The 23,950-nt window shown below is 46.7% G+C and overlaps 2 protein-coding genes across 4 annotated transcripts in view; both read right to left on the bottom strand.

Annotated features, from left to right (window-relative positions):
• The window catches only part of LOC138826703 (craniofacial development protein 1), a 91,065-nt gene extending 88,335 nt beyond the window's left edge, over positions 1-2,730 (bottom strand). The window contains exons 1-2 of one of the 2 annotated variants that reach the window (XM_070021952.1): positions 2,549-2,730; positions 980-1,097 (exon numbers count right to left, since the gene is read on the bottom strand). In XM_070021952.1, the coding sequence (XP_069878053.1) occupies positions 980-1,097; positions 2,549-2,612 (182 nt within the window). In that variant the 5' untranslated portion in view covers positions 2,613-2,730. The remainder of the gene's footprint in view (positions 1-979; positions 1,098-2,548) is intronic. The other variant, XM_070021951.1, reaches the window with a different exon arrangement.
• A 4,176-nt stretch (positions 2,731-6,906) lies between these two features.
• Positions 6,907-21,788, bottom strand: LOC138826702 (transmembrane protein 170A). 2 transcript variants are annotated; one of them, XM_070021949.1, is made up of 3 exons: positions 21,534-21,788; positions 13,329-13,499; positions 6,907-10,629 (listed from the first exon to the last, which is right to left on the bottom strand). In XM_070021949.1, exons 1-3 carry the CDS (start codon positions 21,664-21,666, stop codon positions 10,499-10,501), a joined length of 435 nt encoding a protein of 144 aa, XP_069878050.1. In that variant the 5' UTR covers positions 21,667-21,788; the 3' UTR covers positions 6,907-10,498. The 2 variants fall into 2 exon arrangements, with proteins under 2 accessions (XP_069878050.1, XP_069878051.1); XM_070021950.1 differs by having other exon boundaries at positions 13,398-13,499.
• Positions 21,789-23,950: the final 2,162 nt, after the last annotated feature.

Raw genomic sequence — 23,950 nt, 5'->3', positions numbered from 1 at the left:
TCAGATCTCAGCCTTCTGGGTAGCTAGGATTATAAGCGTGAGCCACCAGCGCCTGGCTGCACATCACCTTTATAACAATAAAAAATTAAAAAAAAAATTCAAACTTTGGTGACTGTGTAATTCAATATCAGATATATGCCCCGCCCCCCCTTTTTAAATTAGGATTTTCTGATTCCTCAGCTATCTTGGGCTAAGGTTTGTATTATGGCAATGTTGCCTCTCTAGCATTTCTGTGTCATGCTTTCTGTGTCAATTCATGGGTCTTGTTGATTTGTCTGTCACCTGTTCTGCATCCTGGCTCCAGGCCAGAGATAAGCCCCTGTAGTTAATAATCTGCAACCCACGTCAAACAATATGGCATGAAAAACTCATTATGAACTCCTTTGGTGAAATAAAGGACTTTTCTAGATTTTAAGTTTGTTATAAAAGTACTTTTAAAGAAATAAAACAGCCAGGCATTGGTGGCTTATGACTATAATCCTAACTATTCAGGAGGCTGAGCTCTGAGAATAGCAGTTTGATGCTAGTCTGGATAAGAAAGCCCATTTAACCACCAGAAAACTAGAAGTGGCGCTGTGGCAAGTGGTAGCCTGAGTTCAAGCCCCAAGATGAAAGAAAGAGGGGGGGGTAGGGGGGAAGGGAGAGGGAGAGAGAGAGATCCTTGCAATTCTTAATTAAAAAAAAATTAACTTGGCTGGGGATGTGGTTAGTGGTACAGTGTTTGCCTAGCATGCATGAAGCCACTAACCTTAAGCACAAAGGTGACAAGACAGCACCCAGGCCCTGAGTTTCAAGCCCCAGGATTGGTACAAAAAAAAAAATTGTTAACTTCCCAAAGAACTTAATTTTAAAACATCAGCAAATGTTTCCCTCAAAAGACAGAAAGGTTAGAATACCAGACAATTTTTTTAAAAAAGCACAAAACCCAGACCAAACCCTGTCATGTGATCAATCTCAGCACTCTAAAGGGCAGCATCACCTGGCTGGAATGCTCTGAGCCTTCCGTTTTGTCCCTTTGGTTTTCTGGGTCTGTTCTTCACCATCCACTTCATCTTCCTTCACTAATTCATTGACGTCATCTTCACTATACTCCCCACCTGGAATCATATAATAATGTGGTCAGATAAAAATTCTCACATAAGGGGCTGGGAAGGTGGCTCAGTGGTAGAGCGCATGCCTTGCATGCCAGAGGCCCTGGGTTCGATTCCTCAACACCACATAAGCAAAAAGAAAAAAGCCGGTAGTGGCGCTGTGGCTCAAGTGGTAGAGCGCTAGCCTTGAGCTGAAGAGCTGAGGGACAGCGCCCAGGCCCAGACTTCAGGCCCCATGACCAGACCCAAAAAAACAAACAAACAAAGAAATTCTCACATAAGGACTGGGAAGGTGGCTCAGCGGTAGAGCGCTTGCCTTGCATGCTCGAAGCCCTGGGTTCGATTCCTCAGCACCACATAAGAAAAAAGCCGGAAGTGGCGCTGTGGCTCAAGTGGTAGAGCGCTAGTCTTGAGCTGAAGAGCTGAGGGACAGCGCCCAAGCCCATAGTTCAGCCCCCCCCCCAAAAAAAGAAATTCTCACATAAAAACATTTCTATTGTGAAAAGGGTTGGAGTGGGGGGAGAATGAAGGGAAGTGGGATAAGAATGATAACTATTAATGAAAATAGCTCCCCAAGTAACAAGGCACCTTTGGCTCATGAATGCAACGCTAGCTACTGAGGAGGCTGAAATAGAGGCTTGAAGCCAGCCCCAAGAGAAAAGTCCACGAGACTTTTCTAGAAGTGGATGGACTGAAGGCGTAAGAACGACTGAGATGAGAGATTTTTTTTCACCTAAGAGACTGTGTGAATAAAAGTTAAGGACATCAGCAAGGTGAGGGGCCTGTAATTGTAGCAAAGTCCTGAGGATTGTGGTTCAAAGCCAGCCCAGGCCGAAAAGTCGGTGAGACTGTTATCTCCAACGCTCCAACAAAAAGCCAGAAGTGGAGCTATGGTTCAAGTTGGTGGAGCATCAGCCTTGCGTGGGGGTGGGGTGGGAGAGCGTCCCGTGCCTCGAGTTCAAGCCCCAGGCGCACACAGAAAAGAAAAAAAGAAGTTCCGAGAAGACAGCAAGGCGCTGACCCTGTAAAGAGGCAAAGCACCACCTTACGGGACTTTCTAACAACCAGGGCCCGGGTTGGGCGCGGGCCGCGGGCAGCCCGATCCTGGACGTGGCGGTGGCACGGCCCGCTGGCTCCGAGCCTCGAGCAGCGGCGCTGCCGTCGGGCGCGCAGACGGCGTCCCCGGAGACCAGCGGCACTCACGTGCCGGTTCCCGCCCTCCGACAGGGGGCGGCGGCCCGCGCGGGCCCAGGGGAGCCGCCGCGCGAGGCCGGCCCGCGCACGCCTCGGGCCCGGGCGGCCGGGAGGAGGTGACAGGGGTCCGGGCGCGGAGCCCACGGGCCTCGGGGGCCACGGCGGCGGCGGCGCCGACCCGGGCTGGGGTGGGGGGCCCTGAGCGCCTCACGTGAGGCTCGGGGCGGGACCATCCGCCGCTCGCCTCAGGCCGACTCGCTCACCCGACGGCACGTAGTCTTCGTCTTCCTCCGAGGTGGAGAAGTCTTCGGAGTCGAATTCTTCCATGTTGTTGCAGCTCGGGGTCGCGCAACCCACCAGGACCCGGGCAGCCTCCCCCTCCTGGAAAGCTCTAGGGAGGGACCATAGAGCCCGGGCGGCGACTGCTAGGGCGGCCCCGGAGGCGTGTGCACATGCGCACAGAGTGCCACGTGGTCAAAGACGCCACTTCCGGCCACCATACCTGGGCCCAAGCGGGAGCCCGGGCACTCCCGAGCGCTGTGCATGCTGGGACTTGTAGTCTTCAGCGTAACCTCACTGCGTTGACCCAATAAATATGCTTAAATAAAACTACCTGTTTGTGGAAATACAGTTGACTCTTAGTTCTGTATTCTCAACCTTTCTGGGTAGCTAAATTTTAACCTTATAGTCCTCAAAGTCGATAATTATTGCTTTCTGGGCTCATTCCTGGGCATGCACAGAGAATGGAAACTTGCAGTGTTGAGATTCCAGTTATGGTTAAATAGGAGGACTTACAGTTCCTCGTCAATGTTAGAATCCCACACCAAAAAAAGGAGCGGGAGGGCTGGGAAGGTGGCTCAGTGGTAGAGCGTTTGTCTTGTATGTATGAGGCCCTGGGTTCGATTCCCTAGCACCACATAAGCAGCCAGAAATGGTGCTGTGGCTCAAGTGGTAGAGTGCTAGCCTTGAGCTGAAGAGCTGAGGGACAGCGCCCAGGCCCAGAGTTCAGGCCCCACGACTGGACCAAAAAAAAAAAACAAACCAAAAAAGAAAAAAGCCGGAAGTGGCACTGTGGCTCAAGTGGTAGAGCGCTAGCCTTGAGCTGAAGAGCTGAGGGACAGTGCCCAGGCCCAGAGTTCAGGCCCCACGACTGGGCCACCCCTCCCCCCCCCCAAAAAAGGAGCGGGAAATGCTCCAGTCTGTGTGCAAGGGCAAGTCAATATCTACCCGGAAGCCGTGGAAAGGATGGAGAAGCAGCTAAATCTGGATTGATGAAACAGATTGGTACAGACAGCATAATGGACAGCCCTGCTGTGAGGGCCAAAGGTCACATTATCCGGGGTAAGAGAAATGCGAAACCTTGCTGGCAAGTGTAGCCATGTGATATGAATTTAAAAAATGTTAAAAGTTGGGCTGGGAAGGTGGCTGTGGTAGATTTCCCCCCAAAAAAAAAAATTTTTTTAAAGTTGGGCTGGGAAGGTGGCTGTGGTAGATTTCCCCCCCCCCCCAAAAAAATGTTAAAAGTTAAAGGCCAGGCAAGTTCTGCAGATCAGAAGAAGGATTTAAATAACACTGTCATCCAGGGTAAGAGTTATGTGAAGAGCAGGGTTACAATAGTGAGGAGACTGGCCCTCCCTCCCTCCCTTCTTTTTGACGGTGGTGGCCCTTGAACTCTGCCTGGGAGCTGTCCCTGAGCTCCCCCATCTCCACACAGCTACTGCTCTACGATTTGAACCACAGCTCCACTTCTGGTTTTCTGGAGATAAAAGTCTCACAGACTTTCCTGTCTGGGCTGGTTTTGAAACATGATCCTCAGATCTCAGCCTCCTGAGTAGCTAGGATTACAGGTGTGAGTCACCAGTGCCCAGCAAGACTGGCTAAACAAGGATACTGTCATATAATGCAAATAGCCTCTAAAGTTCCTGGCTTTGCTGTTGTGTGCCAATGCCAAGGGCGACTTGAAGTGCAAACCCTTTATGTTGTATAGAGCCCACAGTTCACAAACACTTCAAGAGGAAAATGCGAAACATATGCCAGTCCATTGTTGGTGGAACAAAAAAGTACAGAGTAGAAATCTTGCTTTCAAGGTTTTACTGATTTTTACTAATGCCTTTTGTCCATTGCCATGAAGATCTGGAATATGCATACCCCAATGCAGAAGTTTGTTGTTGTTTTTTCTTATGTCCTCAAATACTACATCTCTCATCCAACCACTTGATTGGGGCATAATAAAAGCTTTCAAGGCACACTACACAAGCTTTAAAATGAAGGCCTGGAAGACCCACAAGGCCACCAAGGAAACCACAATAATGTCTTACTGGTAGTCAGTTACTATATGCAACATTATCAGGTACACTGGAATAGCATGGAATTAATATCGTCAGCTGCTCTTGGTAACTGTTAGAAAGTTTGGCCAGACTGTGTAGAAAGTGTCACAGAACATATATAAAGAACAGTCAATAACACCTACTGCATGGCAAATAATTGGAGGCCTTTAGGACAATGAATGAAAAAGATGTGGAGAATTTTTGGCAGACAAGACAGTAGAGCCCATCAAATGAAGACCTAGATGAGATGGCAAAGCAAGCTGTAGGAGTCAGCTATGAGGAGGAGGAGGAAAACCCAAGATTCTCAAGAATTGTCCCTTTCACAGCAGCTAAAACAACAGAATGGAATTCTGCTCTGCTGGAGATTTTTTAATGCCAATGGAAGAGTGTGACCCTATGCTTGGTCACAACCTCAAATTTAACCCCTCACCTCCACTGATTTGCTCTTTACATGCAGATGCTTAAAAACATGAGGCAGAAAGCCAAGCCAAGCTGGTGCAGTTTTTCACATCAGATTGAGAGAGCCCATTGCTTCAACAAGTGGAGATAGTCAAACTTTTAAGGAAGAACTACCAATAGATGTCCATGTGCTACCTTTTCCCTCTTCTGTAGAATTCCACCCCTGCCTTGCTGGGTCTTTAGGGGACGTAGTTGAGTTGAATCACACTGCACATTACTCCATCACAGCCTGCATTTCCATCAATAATAAGCATTTAATGTTTGTAAACTTTTTTTTTTGGTCAGTTTTGGGGCTTGAACTCAGGTCCTGGGCACTGTCCCTGAGCCTCTTTGTACTCAAGGCTAGCACTGTACAACTTGAGCTACAGTGCCACTTCTGTTTTCTGAGTGGTTAATTGGAGTCTCACAGGGATTTTTCTGCCAGGGATGACTTCAAACTGCAATCCTCAGATCTTAGCCTCCTGAGTAGCTAGGATTATAGGTGTGAGCCACCGGCGCCCTGCTCTTGTTTTTGTTTTTTTTCCTATTTGTACTGGGGCTTGAACTCAGGGCCTAGGTGCTATACTTGAACTTTTTCTGCTTTACCATTTGAGCCACAGCTTCATTTATGGCTTTTTGCTGGTTAATTGGAGATGTGTCTCACAGGCTTTCCTGCCTGGGCTGGCTTTGAACCATCATTCTCAGCACTTAATCTCCCTTTGTTGTGTATTGCAACTAAGGTGTCTTCTGAGATGTGTGCAAGTGAGTTTTTGTGTGGATCCTGGAGCTTGAACTCAAGGCACTGTCCCTGAGTTTTTGGTTTTGTTTTGTTTCCTTCTCGAGACTAGAATTCTACCATTTGAGTTACAAATGCCACTTCTGGTTTTCTGGTGGTTAATAAGAGTCTCACAGACTTTCCTGCCACAGCTGGCTTCCAATTTTGATCTTCAAATCAGCCTCCTGAGTAGCTAGAATTAGAGGTATAAGCCACTGGCTCCCAGTGAAAGATGTCTTTGAACAGACACATACCTAAAACAGGTCAGGTGACAAAAGGTTGCCACAAGCTTACAAGAACCTAACCTACAAGCAATGCTTCACTATTCTTACTATAGAAATGTTATTCACAAACAAGAGTATAGAGTCATACCAAAGTTTCTTGATATCCCACAGAGTTAATGAATCCAGGTCACATGTAAGTATAATTACATCTTTGAGTAAGAATTTTCCTGTAGCCGGGCGCTGGTGGCTCACGCCTGTAATCCTAGCTACTCAGGAGGCTGAGATCTGAGGATCTCGGTTCAAAGCCAGCCCGGGCAGGAGAGACCGTGAGACTCCTATCTCCAATAAACCACCAGAAAACCGGAAGTGGCGCTGTAGCTCAAGTGGTAGAGCACTCGTCTTGAGCTGAAGAGCTGAAGGACAGCGCCCAGGCCCAGAGTTCAAGCCCCACGACCGACAAAAAAAAAAAAAAAAAAAAGAATTTTCCTGTAACAGAAAAAAGTTGACATAAAATACAGTGAAAGGCCAGGTGCTGGTGGCTCTCGCCTGTAATCCTAGCTACTCAGGAGCCTGAGAGCTGAGGATCGCAGATAGAAGCCAGCACAGGCAGAAAGTCCCCGTGAGACGCTTCTCTCCAATTAACCAGTCAAAAACCAGAAGTGGAGCTGTGGCTCAAAATGATAGAGCGCTAGCCTTGAGCAAAAGAGCTCAGGGACAATGCCCAGGCCCAGAGTTCACGTCCCATGACTGACCAAAAAACAAACAACAACAACAACAACAAAAAAAACTGATCAACTTTATTACAAAAGATAAACTTTCTGGCTACTCAAAAAGAAATGCAATTCCAAACCAAAGAATTTAAAGTAACTCTTTATTGATAAACATTTACACATTAGAATTAGAAATGTCAGTAGAAAAATAAAGTTTAAATAATTTCCTATTGTACAAAGATTTGATCATTTTAACTGTAGCAGTTAGTGAAATTACCTAATTTTAAAAAAGTTAAGCTGATTTTGGTCACAACCAGCCTCACAGAATGCACAAAAAAAGAAATGCAACTTCACAGACTTCTGTGTGTGGATTGCTAACGGCACCAGGGCGTCACATTCCAGGAAACAGCTCCAAAGGGAAGGTTGGCGTGTTCTGCAGTGTAATAAGAACTTAATGCAAACCAGAATGGTCAGAAAGGACATTGGAATCAAAAGCCAACATATGATTGATTAAAAATGTGAAGGGATGTAAGGAAGGATGCAAGGTTAGTTATTTCCATCAGCTGCTTCTCACTAGTTGAAACAGTGTTACTTGATGCCTTTTAGCAGACTTTGGCAAATATACATAGTACAGTGACATCTTTCTCTTGCAACATTCATTCTGCTCTTGCTTATGAATCTTTTCAGTTCTCACCAAATGCTTTCACCCCAAAAGCCTATTAAAGAATCAACAGGGTTGATTTTTGATTTTCAAAAAATTACTGAGGACTACCTCCCTTTTCTCAGCATTTACAGAAAGTAAAGTTGAACCTTGCTGGGGAAATGATGGCTGAATGTCTCTAAGAAAGTCAGTTGTTGGCAAAAGTTCTCAAAAAATTTTATTAGGTAAAATGTTCGACATGAATGCCAACATTCTATCATCTGAGCAGCCAACTGCAAATAATTCTGTATTTGAGACAAGAAGCAGGAAGAAAAGAGACAGGAAAAAAACCCACCAAAGTGGAATACATTCTTTGTTATCATTCAAAGTTTCTCCCTGAAAACATTTAAGTTACGCAGTTTAATCTATATAAATTCTATATACATTTACTCAGATGAGAATGCTTCACAAACTGGGACAAATAAAACATTCAATAATTTGGAGATATACTTTATATTTTAAGTGTTTTAAAAGAACAGATAAAGTATATCAAACAAGAAACAAACAAAAGGGGGCTAGGGGTTTAGCCCAGCGGAAGGGCGCCCGCCCAGCACGCGGAAGGGCGCCCGCCCGGCACGCGGAAGGGCGCCCGCCCGGCACGCGGAAGGGCGCCCGCCCGGCATGCAGAAGGGCGCCCGCCCAGCACCCGCAAGGCCCTGGGTTCGGTCCTCAGCCCTGGGGGAAAAAAAAAAAAAGATCTTCCAGAATGTCCTAACTTTCTCATCTTGGCTCCAAATAAAAATAACATTTTTATCATGGGTCGTTATGTTCAAAAGTTAGTATTCAGGGTAACAGTCCCCTAACTACTGGCCCCACATGTTTAATTTGTGAAATTATACCCTAAAGAATGTTTTAGGTGAAACCTCTAGTAAGATGCATCATCTAATAGTGATACTCAATATCATCTTCCAGTATAAAAGGAGTTTCTTAAACTGAAGGGAGATTTTTCCCTTCCTTCCTTTCCTTCCTTCATTTTGTGTGTACTAGCTTCGAGGCTTGAACTCAGGGTTTGGGTGCTGCACCTTAGCTTTTTTGCCCAAGGCTGGTGCTCTGCTACTTGATCCACAGCCCTACTTTCAGCTTTTCGGTGGTCAAGTGGAGATAAAAGTCTCACAGACTTTTCTGACCAGGCCAGCTTTGAACCATAATCCTATGATCTCAGCCTCCAGAGTAGCTAGGATTACAGACATGGTTTGAAGGGATATTTTCTAAAAAACAAAACAAAACACATCTCTTTGAACTACAAACTGAAATCTTTAACAATTTGTTGGAAGAAAGCTGAGCTTCCTGTTAGGAAATCTGAAAGGACATTTACGTGTACTCACAATTTTCCTGCTACTTGGATATATGTCACTGTAATTTTGATAAGTGATTAAACAAATTGATCCTCCTGATCCTTCTAATCAGAAGCCAGAGGCTTTAAATAAATTCACGTGCATTTGAGCTCATGGACTGGGACCTGTCATCTCTCAATGAAAGCCCTCCTTCAGGATGACAGTTATTGTCTGGAAGACAACACCACCATTGATTGTGCCCTGTATTAAACAGTTTAGGTGGTAAAAGTTACTTAATTTTTGCAATTGTTTCCCTTTTGAAGGTCACAGTTTTTCCAGGCCTTTCAATGAAAAAAGAACTCAGCAGCAGAATAGAAATTAAAACAGCTAAATGTTGAGTTTTTAAAAATCTCAAAAATTAAATATCCAAAATTTAAAACTTGGACATCTCTTTAAGGATAAAAATTCTCTTGACTAAAAGTTGAAAGGGGCAGGATGGAGGTGTGCCTGGAAAGGAAACTTCAGGCACTTTCTGGGAGGTGATGCTCTAATACTGCAAAGTGGGTTGTGGGGCCGTGCTAGGTAAACAGATTACAACCCCCAAGTCCCCAACACCTACCCTCATTTCAGCCACACTTCCTCAATCTCTCAAGAGTCATCTATAAACTAAAGTCTCTAAGAAAAACTATCATAGCATGTCGGATGTATATATGTGCCTGAATGCCCAAAGGGAAAGGTACCCTAACCCAATCTGGCTTAAAATTTCAACTCAAGCTAAACTAAAACTAAATTTTTTTTCAAATGGGGCATAGAAATTCTTTGGAAAAGTCTCAACCAGGCATGATGGTGTGTGCCTGCAGTCCCGCTATTTGGGAAGCTGAGGCAGGCGGATCACTCGCGTGCAGGAGTTCGGGACCAGCCTGGCCCACACAGTGAGCTCATCACTTTAAAAATAAAATGTTTTGTGCATCCCTGTCATCCTAGCACTTAGGAGGCTGAGGCAGTAAGATTGTGAGGTTAAGGCCAGCCTGGACCACATGCACAGTGAGACCTTCCCTTGGGAAAAGAAAAACCAAAACAAACCCAGCATCTGAATTAACTAGCTTATTTTGGCCAAATGTACAAAACAGTTAAGTTCACATCTGTTAAAATAAATAACCAGAGGTCAAGACAGTTTTCCATAAAATATCACATTCTCAGTGGGACCAAAGCCATTTCCTTGAGTTACTCAATTGTTTTCCTGTTATAGTTCACTAAATTTGTTCTCACAGCTAGACTCAACTGAAACTTGGTGTTATCATCATGAAGCTGTCGCAAAAGGAGTTTTCAGATTTTAATCAAGTTTAGGTCAACTAAGATTTCAGCACAGAGTACTCACACTTGAAATGAGCCAGTAGTTTCCATAGTTGCTCTGAAAGAGGTGAGAGACTCTGCATTTCCTCACAGACTATTGGAAATTCAAGTGGCAAGGGATACAATCCAGAAGCGATGATGGCTTGGCTTGGGTCAAGGTGTGCATGTCTTCAATTAAATGTCCATAGAAAGAAAAGCAAGCAACTTGTTCTGTCTTGGTTGGGAATAATAGGAGTCCACAGAGACCTTTGATGGCTGGCGTGTCAAGTTGAAGAAGAGGCGGAGATGTGGTTCAGATTCCTATTCATCCACGTTGCTTCCATTTGGAGAGCGAAGAAAATACTACTCCAATGTATTCCTTCTGAGGCTGTTATAAAACAGAGCTTCGACCTCATACCATAGAGAGTATATGCTATAGAGTAGCTAAAACCCGTAAAAAAGAGACCACCACTACACAGAACGTCTGTCCCGTGCCCAGGGTGAGGGCCTCAAATGGTATCATCTCCTTCCCTGCTGCGCGGTATACTCCGGCAATGGCGGCACCTGGTTCAAAATTCAAGGGTGTTAGGAAAAAAGTGAGGTTAACAAAAATCATGAAAATATACCACTTAAAGTCCCACTCTCAACAGAATGTTCCAGATTTTTTACACTAAAATGTAAATATTACAGACATGATTGTCCAGAAAGAGATGTACTTATTACCTGACTTATGTAACCATAAGCCCTCTGCACATCACCTTTATAACAATAAAAAAAAATTACAGAAATGCTTTATTTCCTCTATTCTTCCTACTCACTCTAGTTAAGTTTTCTTTATCTGCTCTGCAAATCACTGAAATGTGGTTTTAGATGTGGACTCCCTAACACTGAGAGTCTACTACATTAATTGAAAAAAACAATCTGGAAGTGCTGGGTGCCAGTTTGTACTCCTAGCTACTCATGAGGCTGAGATCTAAGGATCATGGTTTAATGCCAGCTCCAGTAGGAAGGTCCATGAGAATATTATCTCCAATTAGCCACCAAAAAGCCAAAAGTGGAATAGTGACTCACATGGTAGAGTACCAGCTTTGAGCAAAAAAAAAAACTAAAGGACAGTACCTAGGTCCAGAGTTCTAGTACAAATCATAATCATCACCACCACCGCCACCACCATCATCACCATCATCATTATCGCCACTACTACCCCTACCACCACCACCACCACCATAATCATCTAGAAGAATCAAAATCATAGCAACTTCTACATGACCTGACTATGAACTCAAAAATCTTTTTATTTCCATGCAATTTAATCCCATGCCTCTTAAGAAGTATGTAATAAAATTTTGGTAATAAATGAGTCTCCTGAGTGAGACAAGCAAGAAATGTTCCAGGCCACAGGAAATAATCTCCTTTCTTGTGGCTCCACTTTCTATCATCCTCATGGTTCCACTTAAGAAAGAGAAAGAGGAGAGGGTGAGGGGCTATGGACAGAGGAAGGGAAGAGGACTCTAAACCACGGAAGTTGTTCAGAGGACACATAGAACAGGTGTGGTAGTGTATACCTATAATTCAGGTATTCAGGAGGGGGTGGGGGGTGGGGGAGGAGTGTGGGTTTGAGGCCAGACTGGGCTATATAGGAGAATCCATTGTAAGTAAGAGAAAAAAAAAATTAAAGGCAAACAAGGGTAATCCCAGGGGTTTCTTTCTCGCCTACATAATTGTTTTGATGCTAGAAAACTTCCTAGGAATTGATAACACAAAACACCTGTATCTATCCAGTACTTATCTGATTGTGGCAGAGACTGGTAATACATAGTCCTCAATAAAATGTCTATACACATTTGGGCTGGAGTACTGTAGCTCAGTAGTAGTCATTATGCTTAGCCAGCAAAAAGACAGGGAGTCATTTCTCAACACCACACATCTTATAATATGAAAGTATTAAGCTGGGGGCTGGTGGCTCACGCCTATAATCCTAGCTACTCAGGAGGCTGAGATCTGAGAATCAAAGTTAGAAGCCAACGCAGGGAGGAAAGTTTGTGAGACTCTTTTCTCCAATTAATGAGTAGAAAACCAGAAGTGGAGCTGTCACTCAAAGTGGTTGAGAGCTAACCTTGAGCAAAAAAAGCTCAGCATCCACGACCAACGAAAAATAAAATAAAAAGAACAATATTAACCAAAGGTTGGCTGCCTTGAGCATCTATGACTTGTTTTCTTCAGGGTTGGTGGTTGAGTTCAGGGCTTAGAGGCTGCTAAACTCACGGGCCCAAGGTCTAGTGTACAGTACTCAAAGAAAACCTACCTCCAGGGACTGGGAAGGTAGCTCAGTGGTAGAGTACTTGCCTTGCATACATGAGGCCTGGGTTCGATTCCTTAGCACCACATAAGCAAAAAGAATAAAGCCGGAAGTGGCGCTGTGGCTCAAGTGGTAGAGCACTGCCCTTGAGCTGAAGAGCTGAGGGACAGTGCCCAGGCCCAGAGTTCAGGCCCCTACCTGAACTCTCCAGTGGCACTACCTCCAGTGGCACTGGATGTCACCAATGTCTCAGAATGCATTCTTCATTGAGCCTCTGTAATTTAGCTCCCCTCAAAGAGTGGGCTGGGCAGAAGGAAGCTTAAAGAACTTTATCGAGACCTGGGCACTGGTGGCTCAAACCTGTAATCCTAACCACTCAGGAGGCTGAGATTAGAGGAACATGGTTTGAAGCCAGCTTGGGGAAGGGATGTCCATGAGACACTCATCTATGATTAAGCACCATAAAGGCTCCACTTTTCTCCACCAGCTTTGAGCAAAAAGCAAACCCCAGAACTAAAATAAGCCCATAACAAAAGAGGAGAAGAAAAAAGCCTCAGAGCTCTGGTGGCTCATGCCTGTAATCCTAGCTACTCAGGAGGCTGACTGAGATCTGAGGATCTATATTTCAGAGCCAGCCTGGACAGAAAAGTCTCTTACTCTTATCTTCAATTAACCACTAAAAAGCTGAAAGTGGAGCTGTGGCTGTAGAGTGCTAACCTTGAATGAAAAAAAGCTCAGGGACAGCACCCAGGTGCTGAGTTTGAGCTCCAGGACCAGCACACATTATTAAAAATGAGGAGGAGGAGGAAGAGGAAGAGGAGGGGAAGAGGAGGAAAGTCTCATAATGATAGACACTACTCTTTAAAAATAATTATCCCACTCAGATATATTTCTAAAACGAATCCTAAATGAACCGACGAGGCACATTTCAACGTTTTGACTGGTATTTTAATGTCTAACATACTTGTCAAGATTCCAGCAGTAATTGGTCCCACGATGCCCATCAACAGGATGCTTACAGACATGAACCTACCATATTTGTGATGTCTGAGCGTGAAGAGGGCCAGTAATCCAGCAGGGACATGAAAGAAGAGAGAAGACACCAGTGCCCACAGGAACACACCATACCACATCTCTGCAAAGGACACAAAAGACTGGGTCACACATAAGGCTTGGCAAGCACCACAAAAGGTCCTCACCCTCTCCAGGGCTTCCTTTCTAAAACCATTTGAGTCTCAGAGAAGGGGGAGCAGCTGCAGCCCTATATCTCTGAACTACAACCATTGGCACCTACCTCAGGCACCTACATATTGATATAGTTCCACTTAAGTTGCTTCAAGTAGGGGGGGAAAAAAAGGTATTATATTGTACTTCAGATAAATGGGATCATTAAAGGACTCTTAATAGCAAAAGCAAATCCAGATCTATAGAAAACACTTTTTAAAAAAAGGAAGTGATTTCTCTTTAATCTCCCATACCTTAATTTGCCATCTACTTAATAGCTACTTATCGATTGTTATCCAGTACTTTTCATTTCCCTGGCCCAACACAGTCAAAATTATTTGTTCTATCTTACAGTATGTCTTGTTTACCACTTCAAGTGCATTATCTCCAGCTTTGTTTTCTTTGGCAGCTGTGCAGATCTGCTTTGTGCTGCTACAACTAAAATTCTTCAGCTCACAATTCTGTAAGCTGAGAAACCAAGGCTGAGAGGCCACATCTGGTGGTCTCTGGCTGTACTAGGCCACGCCTATGGCTCCAATACATCCTGTGAGAGGGAGGCTACACAGTGGGCCAACCTTGCCTTTATTACAAACCCATAATCTCAGCCAGGCACCTGTGGCACACACCTACAATCCTAGCTACTCAGGAGACTGAGGTCTGAGGAGCAAAGTTCAAAGCCAGCCTGGGCAAGAAAGTCTGTAAAACTCTTATCTCCAATTAACTACCCAAAAGCCAGAAGTGGATCTGTGGCTCAAGTGGCAGAGTGCTAGCCTTCAGCACAAAAGCTCAGGGACAGCCCTCAGGCCCTGAGCTCACGGCCCACTTGTGGCACAAAACAAAACAAAACCCTGTGCCCACCACAATCCATTCATGAGGAAATGATTTCAAACCAGAGGCAGTGAAAGGCCTATCATGGTGAAGTATGCATCAGATAAGTAATCTGCAGTAAAAGACTAGAAAGAGAAATGAAAGTGCAGGGGTAGAACACACCCCAAAGATTTTCACATCCTCATCCCCCAAACTGGGCAAAATGATACTTTCATGCAGATGGGATTACATTAAGGACCTTCCGTAGGAGATTGTCAGGATTTTCCAGATGGACCTGACGTAATCATAAGGGTCCAGCAAAAGGGAGGCAGGAGACCAGTGTCCTAGAGATTTTGAAGATGTTATGCTGTTGGCTCTGAAGAGAAAGAGGCCATTAGCCCAGGAATGCAGGCAGCCTCTAAGAAGCTGCAAAAGGTAAGGAACACCAGGCACTGTTGGCTCACACCTGTAATCCTAGCTACTCAGGAGCTGACACCTGAGGATTGCGGTTCAAAGCCAGCCTGGGCAGGAAAGTCCATGAGACTCTGATCTCCAATAAACTACCAGAAAATAGGAAGTGGCACTGTAGTTCAAGTGGTAGAGAGCTCGCCCTGAGCTGAAGAGCTGAGGGACAGCGCCCAGGCCCAGAGTTCAAGCCCCACAACTGGCAAAAAAAAAAAAAAAAAAGGATCTCTTTCTGGTCCTTTCAGAAGGGACCCAGTCCTACCCATACTTTTGGTTTTAGCCTGGTGAGACCTCTTGGACTCCTGACCTCTGGGACTATAAAATGGTAAAAACTTGTTTAGGATGCCAAATTAGTGCACTAATAAACTAATTCAAACACTAAGAACTTATCCATTACATACTCAAATATTTATTGAGCACATCTATGTCGGGCATATCAGTAAAGAAAAAAAAAAAAAAAGACAAAGGGCTAGAGGTGGGGCTCAAGCGGAAGGGCCCTTTGCTTGCTCAGCCTGGCCCCAAGTTCAAACCCAGGTGCCAGCAAAAGTAAACAAATAACCAGTGCAAAAAAAAGGGCTGGTAGCCGGGCGCTGGTGGCTCACGCCTGTAATCCTAGCTACTCAGGAGGCTGAGATCTGAGGATCTCGGTTCAAAGCCAGCCCGGGCAGGAGAGACGGTAAGACTCCTATCTCCAATAAACCACCAGAAAACCGGAAGTGGCGCTGTAGCTCAAGTGGTAGAGCGCTCGCCTTGAGCTGAAGAGCTGAGGGACAGCGCCCAGGCCCAGAGTTCAAACCCCACGGCCGACAAAAAAAAAAGGGCTGGTAGCATGGCTCAGCAGTAGAGCAATAGGACAGTAGAGCACCTGCCTAGCAAATGCAGCGTGCTGAGTTCAACCCCCAGTGCTGCCAAAAATCCAGGGAAAGAAAAGCCACGCGAGAGCAGCTCTCTATGTGATTCTAATTGAATAAAATCCTATGCATGAAGGGCTTTGTGAGGACCAGCTCCCTGGCCTCAGAACCTCCACAGCTGAGTCATCGCACTTCCACCATGGCCTCGGGATGAACTTGGCCCCCATCAGCGCAGCAAGGAGACAGCCAGCCTTTCAGCTGGCTCCACCCTGACCTTAGGGTCCAGGTCACAGTGGGTGCACTTGGCCAGCTTCTCTAAAGCTGCGACTGTCTCTAAAGGACCACACGGGTCCTCCTGGAGATTGGAGACCTATCCAGTCCTGCAACTCCACCCGGCTGCTGGGTGGTCATGGTGCTCATGGCCCATCAGCCCGCATCTCCCCACTGCCCTCTGGAAGACTCCTGCCAGCAAGCTCCTGCCTGCCAGGAGCTCCATCTGTCCCCAGTTCCCCCTGAACACAATACTGGCCTCCGGACTGCTTACTATGCCGTCTTCCTCCTGAAACCACTGCTTGCCTCTGGTCCCTGGTTTGGGAATGTGCGCCCTGGGCTGCCCCATGCCCGGTGGTCTTGGTCCTAACCTGGTCCCACCTTGTCTGTCACTCAAGAACGAGTGGTGAAAATATTCTCACACTGATTGTGCTCATAGTGTACAACTCTGAACTACATTATGGGGGGGGAGGTCAGATCATCCCTCAACTACACACATACACATACACACACACACACACACACTATGTACTTAATCCCATATCACACTTACCCCCAGATGTTCCATGCTTAGCTTATTTTCTCCCTCAAACGCTAATGGAATGGAAGCTCTATGTGGCACAAGCTTTGTTCTGTTCACCAGGTACCTTAACTTGGTGCCCAGAAAACAAACAGTGTGACTGAAAACCAGGAATTCTCTACGTGTGATTTTTTTCTGATTCCAAACAAAATATCAGCTTTTAGTTTAATTATTATAAAATAGACCTTGGCAATGATTCACTTGGTTGAAATCCCTATTTTCAGGAAATGCCATTCCTGATAAACAAGACAGCAAAAAGGAGATGGAAACACTGCCAAGAGTGGTGACACTGCTGTAATCCCAGGGGAGGCTGAAGCAGAAAGATCACAAGTTCAAGGTCAGCCTAATGTACTCAATGAAAACGTTCTCAAAACAAAAGAGAGAGAGAGAGTAGAAAGAGAGAAAGAGAAGGGGAGGGAGGGAGGAAGGAGGGAAGGAAGAAAGGGAGGGAGAAATTGAACAATTTAGGATAGAATAAGGAGAGTTAGGTGGAAATCCTAAACAGCCAAACTACAAATGCAGGTTTTAAAAAAAAAACAAGGCTGGGAAGGTGGCTCAGTGGTAGAGTGCTTGCCATACATGTAGAAGGCCTTGGGTTCGATTCCTCAGCACCACATAAGCAGAAAAAGCTGGATGTGGTGCTGTGGCACAAGTGTTAGAGTGCTAGCCTTGAGCTGAAGAGCTGAGGAACAGCGCCCAGGCCCAGAGTTCAAGCCCTATGACCAACCAAAAAAACAAAAAACAAAAAACTAATCAATTCAGCCAGGTGCCGGTAGCTTACACCTGTAATCCTAGCTACTTAGGAGGCTGAGATCTGAGGATCACGGTTCAAAGCTAGCCTGAACAAGGAAAGTTTGTGAGACTCTTATCTCCAATGAGCCACCAGAAGACTGGAAGTAGCTCTATGGCTCAAGTGGTAGAGCGCTAGCCTTGAGCTGAAGAGCTCAGGGACAGTGCCCAGGCCATAAATAAACAAATAAAAATCAATTCAAAGCTTCCTGGTAGAGAGAAACCACAGAATTACCTTAGAGCAATGATTCTGCCATAATGAGTTGGCATAACTACAAATAACCTTTTCTGTGGAACCAAAATAGAAATGATGCCAGATTCAGGACACTGAATAAAATTCACATTAAGTAGGTTTTGATGCTTCAAAGTGACAAACTTCATTACCCACCAACCCACCATTCTAGCAAAGAGAGCCAGAGCAGGGAGAGTGTGAGTTTAGCACTATATTCCGAGTCAAGGGCTACACTCCGTGACGTCCGCATCCCCAGCCCAGAGACCACAGAGAACTGGTAACCAATACCAGCATGCGTCATCTCCACAGAAGCAATGGCAAACTCAAGTACAAATTGCAGTTCATTCTCTGCATAACCATTTCTGAAAGCAAACAATTCCCATGACTACAGATGTTTTAGTATAAGATCCTGAAACTATCATCCCAAATTGACTTGCCTCGATCCTCCTTAAAGACAGACAGATGGAGTGAATATTCAATTCCCACATATCACCCACACAGGACTTTACTCATAAGAGGACACGGGTGAAGATCCAATAGATTATTTGCACCAAATAAATGAAGCAAGCATCATGAAGGGCATCAATGGACATTGATGATCTCCTGGTGTAACAAACTATGTTGTAGGTAGCATTGTGACCAAAAACATTTCATGTGCATCTAAGCATGAAGAAAAGTCACTGAACTACAAAACAAAAAAGTCACTGGACTACAAAACAATTTCCTTAGGTTCTTCAAAACTCCCAGCAACTCAGGAGGCTGAGATCTGAGGGTCAAAATTTGAACCTAGCACAGGCAGCAAAGTCTGTTACTCTTATGTACAATTAGCCACCAAAAAGCTAGACCTGGAGCTGTGGCTCAAGTAGGAGAACATTAGCCTTGAGCAAAAAAGCTCAGGGACAGAAAGCGCTCAGACCCTGAATTCAAGACCCAGGAGACAGATGGATACACACACACACACACACACACACACACACACACACACACACACACACACACACACACACACACACACACACACACAATCTCAATCTCAAAGAACTGGGTCAAAAATGGAAGTAAAACAAGATTAATCTTTACAGAAACCACAATCAATGTAATGTTTAATCCCTGATTAGATCCAGGAGCTTTTTAAGGAAAAACAAAAACAAAAAAAAGCAAGAAAGCCATTTGGTCAATTGGGGAAATTTAAGTGTTGGAGGACATGATTAGATCCATCAGATCAATGTTTGCAGTTATGATGGGAAAAGCCCTTGTTTTAGAAGTATTACACATTACATATCATAACTTGTGCAACTTCCTGAACAGGGTTGCAGAAAGCTAAAACGTGACATGTGTGCATATGTGTGACCCAGAAAGCCTTTTCCATCAGCCATAGACCAAATATGAACTTCACCCTATGGTAAAGTGTAAATCTGATGAAGTAATCAGATAAAAGACGATAAAGGGACATGAGGGTAAGCACAGGGAAGAATGGACACTGACACACTCATCCTCAATATGCAGGAATGAGCACGCCACTTTCCATGGCAAAGGGACTGTGCAGGAGCAACTTACAGATCTTCCAACCGGAGAGTATCCAGGTTTTCCAAATGGACCCAAGGTAATCGCAGAGGTCTTTGTACAGGAGAAAGTGGAGGTCAGAGACATATTACAAGACTGTAACATAGTCTGGGTGTGTGGCTGGCTATACCTGCTGGGTTTGCCTTAAGTACATGATGATGGTCACATGGGACTTTAAGAAACAGAGTTGTGGGCTGGGAAGTTGGCTCAGTGGTAGAGCGCTTGCCTTGCATGCATGAGGCCCTGGGTTCAATTCCTCAGCACCACATAAGCAAAAAGAAAAAAGCCGGAAGTGGCGCTGTGGCTCAAGTGGTAGAGCGCTAGCCTTGAGCTGAAGAGCTGAGGGACAGCGCCCAGGCCCAGAGTTCAGGCCCCACAACCGGAACCCAAAAAAAAAAAAAAAAAGAAACAGTTGTGAAATTGTAAAAACAGGGATACAGGAGGACCCATTGCAACAATGAGATGTACAAGTCCTTATGTGGAAAAATGAAGAGGGGAGGGGAGGGGAGGATATGAAGGGACGGGAAGGGGAAACAAAGCAGGAGGCTACAATGCCTGATAAGAAATGTACTCATTATCTTACCTACATAATTGTAACCCCTCTGTACAGTATTTTCACAATAAAAATATATTAAAAATAAAAAAAGAGTTGTGAAGTCACATGTGACTGTATCACCCAGCCTAAAGTGAGTGTATTCACTACACTGCTTTTCAGTTTATAGGAATTGGAAAATTTTCCAAAAAAGAGTTGGAGAAAATAAGCAAATAAAAAGAATTATCATGGGGCTGGGAAGGTGGCTCAGTGGTAGAGCGCTTGCCTTGCATGCATGAGGCCCTGGGTTCGATTCCTCAGCACCACATAAGCAAAATGAAAAAAGCCGGAAGTGGCGCAGTGGCACTAGCCTTGAGCTGAAGAGCTGAGGGACAGCGCCCAGGCTCAGAGTTCAGGCCCACGACTGGACCCAACAAAAACAAAACCAAAAACAGAAAACCACCCCCAAACAAAAAACAAACGAACAAAACCCCCGTACGCAGGTAGCCTTGGCAGTGTCTGAACACTTCCACACAGGTAGGGGGGTGTGTGTGTGTGTGTGTGTGTGTGTGTGTGTGTGTGTGTGTGTGTGTGTGTGTGTGTGTGTGTGTGTGTGTGTGTGTGTGTGTGTGTGTGTGTGTGTGTGTGTGTGTGTGTGTGTGTGTGTGTGTGTGTGTGTGTGTGTGTGTGTGTGTGCTGGCACCGGGGCTCAAACTCCCGTGCCCGGCGCTGACACTTGCCACGACTCTGCGCTGACAGTCTCATTGTAGGCATGATGACAAACGAACACCAAACAAACGAACAAAACCCCCGTACGCAGGTAGCCTTGGCAGTGTCTGAACACTTCCACACAGGTAGGGGTGTGTGTGTGTGTGTGTGTGTGTGTGTGTGTGTGTGTGTGTGTGTGTGTGTGTGTGTGTGTGTGTGTGTGTGTGTGTGTGTGTGTGTGTGTGTGTGTGTGTGTGTGTGTGTGTGTGTGTGTGTTGGCACCGGGGCTCAAACTCCCGTGCCCGGCGCTGACACTTGCCACGACTCTGCGCTGACAGTCTCATTGTAGGCATGATGACAAACGAACACCTCGGCGGCCCGAGGCGGGCGAAGGCTCTATCTATCCCGCGGGGGCTGGGGGGGGGGGCGGTCCCGGGCAGGCCAGGCCCAAGTCCCGGGCGTGCCCGCAAAGGCGCCCGGCAGTCGCTGCCCGCGGCCTGACCGGCCGCAGGTGCCTTATCTTCTCCAGACTGCGGCCAGCAACCCCGTCCTCCCTCGTCCGCCCTGTCTCTGGCCCCGTTTCTCTCTGGGAACGAAGTCAGGGAGCCCAGCCCCCCCCCAGTCCTTCCGGTCACACACACTCACACACACACACACACACGTAGCTGCGCCCACCCTCCCCCCCGGGGGCGGGGGCGCCTCCTCGCCCCTCCCCCAGGGCAGCCCCAATCTCGCCCGACCCGAGCCCCCTTCTCCTACTCAGCAGGCCTCAGGGAGGGGCGGCGGGGAGGGAGGACGGGGGGGGGGAGAAGGGAGTTCGAATCCAAGCTCGCAAGCAACAGGTCTCCAACAGCGATCCCTAGAAAGAGCAGCCGGAGGAGGGGGGGCGGGATCGGGGCCCGGGAGCCGAGAGGGCTGCGGGCTGCTGGGGGGGACGCGTGAGACCCGGCCGAGACGACCCCCCGAACCTCCCCCCGAGAGACGGCCGGCGCCCCCCTGCGCCCCAGTGCCGCCGCGCCGCGCCCGGAACGAGCCGGGTGCGGCCGCCCCGGCGGACCCCGACGCGGGGGGACGGAGCGGGGCGGGGGGCGGGGGGAGCGGCGGCCGGCGCGCGGGGCGCACTGCGCAGGCGCGGGGCGGGGTCCTACCTGGGAAGGAGCAGAGCGAGGTGGAGTTGGGGCACAGGGTCCCGTTGCCCACCCGCGGTACCACCTTCAGGCTGAGGATCTGCTGTAGGAGCCCGGCCGAGCCCCCGCTGCCGCCGCTCCCCTCGCGCTCCATCCCGCCGCCATCCACCGCAGAGAAAGGGGCGGAGGGAGTGCCCGAAAGTGCAGACGCCGAGCTCCGCTCACCGCACCTCCCGCCGCCTCGGCGTCACCTGCGGCCACAGCCCTCTTCTTCCTCCCACCAACCCCAACGGCGCTGCCAAGTGATGGTTCTTTCCTCCAATCACAGGGCGCCTCAGTTGGCTGGGGCGGGGCGACTGTTTCTCCCGCCCCCTGACGTTGCGTAAGGCTCGCAATACCCAGCCCCGTACCTCTCAGGCTACGCCCCCTACTGGACGAGTGTCCCTGCTTTATGTGGCGGGCGCTTGCGCTCCGCCGTGCCCGTCTCAGTATCGCCCCCTACTAGAAAGTGAAGAAATTGCACATGCCAGTTCAGACCAGAGATGTAAATCCAATACAAAGCAAGGATCACGACCAATTTGTAACCCCATCATTTACAATGTTGCATAGCCCAGCCTTCACGAATTAGACACGTGAACCCAGTTTTCCAGAATTAACTGCCCTCAAGCTCACAGACTCCAATAAAATCTTGAGAGTTTTGTCAGTCCTGGGGCTTGAACTCAGGGTCTGAGCTGCTTCACTCAAGGCTAACACTCTACCACTTGAGCCACAGCGCCACTTCCGTTTTTTTCTGTTTATATGGTACTGAGGAATCGAACCGAGGGTTTCATGTATGGTTGAGCTCATGAGACCTCCAGATCATGGCTCCTTCGTGAGTCTGCACATTCCCCTGTCTGGAGAGGGCACTTTTGCTTTCATTTTGCTTTATATAACTAAACCCGATTCTGCTTTAGGTAGCTTCTGTATCCATTCTTGAATTCTCTCTGACAAGATCAAAAGATTTCCGGTTTCCAGATCTGGTGACCCAAATCCCGTAACAGTTATGAAGTCAAATTCTTTACAACAGAATGAACAGGATTTCTTCTCCAAATTGGGGGGGGGGGGGGGGGAGGGCAACACAAATTCTTGAAAAATCACAAAACACGTAGAAAGCAAACTAAAAATGAAGTGATGGGGGGGTGTTTTTTGCACTGATAGAGAGGCTTGAACTCAGGGCCTGGGTATGATCCTTTAGCATTTTTCCCCTCAAGGCTAACAGTGGCCTTTTCCTGGTTCATTGGAAGTAAGAGTTTCATGGACTTTCCTGACTTGGCTGGCTCCAAATATTGACCCTCACTCAGGTCTCAGTCCTCTGAGTAGCTAGGATTGCAGGCATTGGCCACAGACAGGTGTTTGATTTATAATTTTTTTATTTTATTAGGCACTGTCCCTGCTCAAGGTTATTGCCTACCACTTTGAGCCACAGCTCCACTTCTGGTTTTCTAGCGATTAACTGGAGATAAGTCTCAGTGACTTTCCTGCCTAGCCTGGCTTTGAACCATGACTCTCAGATCTCAGCCTCCTGAGTAGCTAGGATTACAGTCAGGTGTGAGCCACCAGTGCCTGGCAAGTTTTATACTTTAAATAAACAACCTCTCATTTATTTCACTGACAGTGAGATGAAGAACTATAAAACTTTTAGAAGGCAATGTAGAATATGTTTATCTTCTCAGCATAGTAAAATTTTAAAACTTTAAAATTATTGTAAAGATGATGTACAGAGGTGTTAGCTACGTAAGCCAGGTAATGAGTACAGTTCTTTTTGGACAATGTCAACCCTTCCCTGCAAAAACAGTTGTTAAATTAGCTACCATCTGCTGGGCACTGAGGGATTACACCTGTAATTCTAGCTATTTGGGAGGCTGAGATTAGGAGGTTGGAGGTTAGCCTGAGTAAAAAAGTCTGTGAAACTCCATCTCAGTGGAAGAAGCTGAGCATGGTAACACATACCTGTTGTCCAAGCTATTGTAGGAAGTGAAAAATAGGGGAATCCCAGTCCAGGCAAGTGATGAGGCAAGCAAGAACTTGTCATAAAAACCGAGGGCATTATAAAGGTCGGGTGGGGGGAGGAGTAGGGAAGTAACTTAATAGCAGTGTGCACTTAGTAAGCATTAGACCCTGAATTAAACTCCCAGTAGAAACCAAGGGTCGGTGACTCACATTTGTGAGGAGAAAAAAATGCATTGGGAGAAGGTGGTGCCTATACCTAATTTAGAAAGTAGCCCAGTTGGTTTTGGCATATGAGTGGTGAAGAAATGGTCCAACTGATCCAACCCAGGAGACTAGATCCACAGGCAAGAAAGATCCCCGTCCAGATTGAGTGTAAGGAACAGGATCTGTCAGAAGAGGGCGCCGAGACCTCAGGGTGGGAATACTGATTCCTGTAGCTCCTGCAAATG

The sequence above is a fragment of the Dipodomys merriami genome, unplaced genomic scaffold (assembly GCF_024711535.1).
Source record: "Dipodomys merriami isolate MVZ:Mamm:240054 unplaced genomic scaffold, mDipMer1.0.p SCAF_148, whole genome shotgun sequence".
Classification (NCBI taxonomy): domain Eukaryota; kingdom Metazoa; phylum Chordata; class Mammalia; order Rodentia; family Heteromyidae; genus Dipodomys; species Dipodomys merriami.
Note: the sequence above shows the minus strand (reverse complement) of the source record. Positions and strands in the feature narration are given on the sequence as shown.